This window comes from Aegilops tauschii, chromosome 6 (assembly GCF_002575655.3).
Source record: "Aegilops tauschii subsp. strangulata cultivar AL8/78 chromosome 6, Aet v6.0, whole genome shotgun sequence".
Lineage (NCBI taxonomy): Eukaryota > Viridiplantae > Streptophyta > Magnoliopsida > Poales > Poaceae > Aegilops > Aegilops tauschii.
Window position 1 is genome coordinate 355,658,073 of NC_053040.3, and position 5,442 is coordinate 355,663,514.

Here is a 5,442-nt window from a genome sequence, read left to right on the forward strand (position 1 = left end):
GATCCAGTTGCAAGTCCACCATCGACTCACAACTGGAGCCCGACCTTTTTTCCCCAATTGATAGTCCAACCCCGACTCACAATCGGGGTTAACCTTTTTTTTATCCCGGTTGCAAGTCTAGTGCCGACTCACAACTGGCCCTACCTTCTTTTTCCCAGTTGCAAGTCCACCTTGACTTGCAACTAGGGTCCGGCCTTTTTTTTTGTCTCAGTTGCAAGTCCACCCTCGACTCGCAACTGAGGCCCAACACTTTTTTGTCCTAGTTGCAAGTCTATCCTCTACTCGCAACTAGGGCGCGACCTTTTTTTGTCCCAGTTGCAGGTCCACCCTTGACTCGTAACTGCCCCCGACCCATTTTTGTCCCAGTTGCAAGTCCACCGTCGGCTGGCAACTAGGGCCCAACCTTTTTTCCAGTTGCAAGTCCACACTCGGCTCGCAACTGGGGCCGGATCTTTTTTTGTCTCAGTTGCAATCCCACTCTTGACTCGTAACTGGGGCCCGACCTTCTTTGTGTCCCAGTTGCAAGTCCATCCCCAACTCGCAACTAGGGCCCGATCTTTTTTTATCACAATTTTAAGAAAATTCATGAACATTGTCTTAAAATTATGAACTTTTTTTTAAATCATGATTTTCATGTTTACTGTTTAAAAAAAATAATGAACTTTTTTCAAATTTCTCGACATGTTTTTTCACAAACATATTTTTTCGTATTCGCTATCTTTTTTTATTTGTGAAAATTTTCAAATTTCCTTTTCCTTTCCAATTCGTGGACTTTTTATTTCACCAAATAGTTTATAAAAAACAAAAAAATGTCACAACATTTCTCACAAGCTCTACATCGAGACACCTCATATTTTTGCCAAGGAGACCCACTATTTGACCAAATTCTTCATATGTACATTCTTCAAGCCACATGCAATGGTTCAAACATGCCAAACTCTAAATGTAGCCAAGTCAAGACACGGGACAAGCTGTAGCTAGAAGCCCAGATCCATCCATGAACAACTTGTTTTTTCTGTTTTGTGCAACAACAACAAAACCCAACCAAGACTAAAAAGCCTTTATTTATCTTTCGATGTGCGATGATGTTATAGTTAGATGTGATGTATTATCTTAAATCTAGATATGCCATATAATGCATGTACACATATACTGTGTACATTGTACTCCGTCCGTTCCTAAATATTTGTGTTTTTAGATATTTCAAATGGACTGCCACATACGGATGTATATAACCATATTTTAGAGTGTAGATTCACTCATTTTGCTCCGTACATAGTCACTTGTTGAAATCTCTAAAAAAACAAAAATAGGAACGGAGGGAGTAATTGGTACTGCATTAAAAAACAAATAAAAACAAATATTTGGTTTCAAAAAACTGTCGAGGGACCATCAACACTCATACTCCGCCGGTAACGCCACCAAACGTGGCCAAAGCCTGCCATGCCATTCTGCCAGCCGGGCCCCAACCTAGAAAAACCTTCAAATGTCGTGTGCGTGCGGTGCATAAGACTAGCCACAATGGGTAGTAACATAGAGTAGTAACATGAGCATGTTACTACTCTATGTTACTACCTCTATAGTGGGAAGTAACATATGTGTAGTAACATGCAACACTTCACTTATTATGCTATAGACTTATCTTGCCTTGATATGTGTGATGTTACAGTAACTAGCTAAGTAATAAAACTAACTCTCTCTTCATTAATTCATTATCACATAGACAAATTTGCTAAGTTGGACTTGAAGTTACTGTGGCTAGTCTAACCTAGGGCAGAGTAGAACTAGTCTGGTCCAGCTCCACGCCTAGTCGCCTCCACCGTTTGCACCTCCCCTGCTCTGCTTTATATAACGACCGGCCGTGCGATCGATCCACCCCATCCACGGCTTCCATCCCATTCCCGAATCTCACTTCGCACTTTGAAAACAAAACGCCCCCATCTCCCCCTTCTCCTCCAGGTGCTCCACGCCGGCCGCCGCCGCGCATAGGTCAGCCCATCGCCCGATCCATCGATCCCGTTCCAGCGACAGCGACGGCGCTGCTGCAAGGTCGCGGTCGCAGGATGGTGGTCGGTTTCCGCCGCACGATCTCGTTCCCCGCGCCCAAGTCCGCGCCGGCGGCGGGGTCGAACGGGAAGTCCGCGGCCGGCTACCGCGTCCGCTCGGCGAGCCTTCCCTGCAGGTTCCACCCCCTGGTGCTCCAGCTCGACGAAGACGTCGCGGCGCTGCGCGATCTGGCGGGGGGCCTGGCGTCGGCCGCGACGGCGCGCTCGATCGCGGAGGCCGCGGAGCAGCTGGGGCGGGTGCTGGTGTCGCTCTCCGAGCTGCTCCACCACCCGCAGGCCCAGGAGCCGCTGCGGCGGCTCGGCCGCTCGCCGTTCGCGGAGCGGCTGCTCGACGACTTCCTCCGCCTGGCCGACGCGCACGGCAGCTTCCGCGACGTGCTGGTCGCGCTCACCGCGCTCCAGGCCGAGGCGCGCGCGGCGCTGCGGCGCGAGGACCCGGCGCGCCTGGCGTCCGCCGCGCGCGGGCTTCGTCGGTCCGGCCGCGACCTCCCGCGGATCGCCTCCTCCGCCCGCGCCGTGGCCGGCAAGGCGCCGCCTCCCGCGCCCGCCGGCCTCCCGTCGGACGCGGCCGCTCTTGCCGCCGCCATCGTCGACGCGGCGGCGGCCGTCGCGTCTGCCTCGGCCGCGGTCTTCTCTGGCGTGTCCGCCCTGTCCATTGCCGCCGCCACGGCCCGCGTCGACGTCGTCAGCGCACCGTGCTGGATGCCCTCTCCCGCAAGGTTCGCCTCCTCGTCGGCCGCGCCGAGAACCGGCCACCACATCGTCACCACCAAGCCGTCGTCCATGCGCATATGGTGGGTCGCTGACCTGATGCGCTGGATGTCGCGCGCGAAGCGCCGGTCGGCGAGCAAGCAGGAGGCCAACGACGGCTCCTCCGCCAAGCAGCCCCAGCCCGACGCGGCCCTGGTTGACCTAGACCCGGAGGAGGAGGACCGGAAGGCGGCGTTTGAGCGCATGGACAACCTCGGACGGTGCATTGCGGACGTGGAGAACAGCGGCGAGAGCGTCTTCCGGGCCCTGGTCAACACCAGAGTCTCCCTGCTCAACATTCTCAGCCCAAGCTTCTGAAGAATAGCAATCCCCGGACGTTGGAGCCATAAACAATCTCGACTTATGTGATGAAATTTGTATATAGAAAAGGGCAGTGTTTTTAGAACGGAGGCTCAAGAAGAGCCCGACTTTGAATTAACAAAGCCATCAACCGGCCAGGGATTACACAAGGCCACCAATACAACCAACTGGAAACAGAAAAGAAAACAAAATGCAGGTACACGGTGATGCCGTACACAAGGCCACCAATACAACCAACTGGAAACAGAAAAGAAAACAAACTGCAGGTACACGGTGATGCCGAAGCAGCTTACAAGCACCAAAGACTACACGCCCTATAAAAGTAAACAGAATAAGCACTAGCTTGTAGTCAACGGAGTCCTCCAAGTGAACTATGATCAGTAGGACAAACAGAGGGGAACTTCGGGCGGAGCCATTGCCCACCGTCGATGAACCGAGCCCTCATCTACCCTGGAAGGTGCACATCGAAACCATGCCGCTCCTCTCCAAATCCGGAGGGGACCCCTGCCCCTCGCCTTGGCTCGAAAGGCGCCGGACCGCCGGAAGATGGAATTGCCCTCCCTAGAGCAAGGAAAGGGCATGATTCTGGGCACCAAGGGAGATACTCAGCTCGACACGGCGCTGCACGAAGGGTACCAGATGAAAGTCCACACCGCAGCCCACTGATACAAGCACGAAGAGGAAAAACTGCACAAGGGAGCTGTCACTGAACAAACAAACAGCAAGGAGAAAATGGAGCATCCATAACTGGAATCAGATCAACCCGCAGAATCAGCTCCGTGACCTAGCAACCGCATCTGGTTGTTGCCAACACAAAGGAGAGGATCCCTATCCCCTCCCTGCCCAAGGCAAAGACGTTGAGCAAGCAAGCACAGATCGGCTAATGGCCAAATCGAGAGGACAACGGACCAACACTAATTCAGAGACAAAGCACCATGCTCCAAATCCCTCGCCGAAGACGCAGCAACCCAGCCACCACCGCCCAGCACCACAGCACTCTCCCACCTTGCCCAAGCTGGCACCTTCAAGAAGGAGGCGGCGCACGCCGCGCCGCTGTCGACCTGTCTCCGCAAGACATGTGATTTCTCCTGGGCATGGAGCGGGAGGGAGAGGGCACGAACCTCGACGGCGCCTCCGAGGAGGGGAACGGCACCGGCCGGTGTCGCTGCCGTCGTGGCTAGAGCACACCAGCCAAGGATTTCTCCCGATTCGGTCCGCACCTCCAGGCAGCCCGACAACGGATCCGACGGCCAGAGGCCACCGACGACCAAATCCGGCGGGGCAAAGTGTTGCGTGGTGGAGGGAGACTGCCTTCAGATCCAGCCGCGAGCGAGGAGGACGCAACACCCGCTGCGACCAGCGACAGCTCCCGCCGTCCCTCGCCACCCCCGCGGCCGAGGAAACGGAGGGCCACCACCTGCGACGCCGCTTGCAGAAGAGACAGCGCCGCCTCGCCACCCGAGGCCGCCGCCTCGGCGTCCGGAGCCCTCCGGTCGGGAGCAGCAGATCCTCGCCGCCGCCGTCCTTGACGACCCCACGGACGGCGCCGGAGGTCTCCTCGGGCGGCGGCGAGGGGGGAGGGGGGAGGCGGGAGGAAGGTTCGGCGGCTAGGGTTCGTCGCCACCCGAGTCGCCCCAAGCGGAGCGACGCGGGGGCCAACTGGTTCGATTATTCCGTAGCGGAGGAGGACTTGGGAGTGTGTCAAAAAGGGCAGTGTTGAGACGACAACAGCGCCGCCTTGTTTAGTTTAGTAGTGTAGAACATCAATTGCAGCCGAAGTAAAAGAGATTTCCGTTTTGTGTTGCCAACTCTGCATATTTGGAGGAAGAACATCTCCAGAAATTACCGTTTCGTAACGCAGGACGCGCAGTCTGAGCCGCCGGGAGTTCAAGACTAGACACGCGCGCGCTTTTGGCTGGGACGAGTGGCGAACGATGGGTTCATTCCCGATCGTTGGTTGGGAGACGGGTGGGCTCACGTGGATGGAATCATACGAGATCGGGATGGCGATCTTGGACGTGCTTTCTCCAGCACGATTCGATCGTAGGGTGCTCGACGCTGGCGCCAATCACGCCGATCGAATGATCTGCCTCTGCCTGCCGTCGTGGGCTATGGCAGCCCGTTCTGGCCGTTTCCCTTTCCCGCTTTCTCTATGCCAAGCTTCAGGTTTGAAGTCCAATGCTGTCCCTGGGCAGTGAGGCAGGCCGCCAGGGTGCATGGCTGGCAACAGCAAGGAAGAGGAGGAGATGGCATCCCAAAATAAGACCACGTGCGATGCAAGATCGTTGAGATTTGGCGACGTCTC

At 55.5% G+C, this 5,442-nt stretch overlaps 1 protein-coding gene across 1 annotated transcript; it reads left to right on the forward strand.

Annotated features, from left to right (window-relative positions):
- The first annotated feature begins 1,686 nt into the window (after nucleotides 1-1,686).
- Nucleotides 1,687-3,259, forward strand: LOC109781716 (uncharacterized). Its single transcript, XM_020340317.4, has one exon. The coding sequence runs from the start codon at nucleotides 2,064-2,066 to the stop codon at nucleotides 3,132-3,134; it is 1,071 nt and encodes a 356-aa protein (XP_020195906.1). The 5' UTR covers nucleotides 1,687-2,063; the 3' UTR covers nucleotides 3,135-3,259.
- Nucleotides 3,260-5,442: the final 2,183 nt, after the last annotated feature.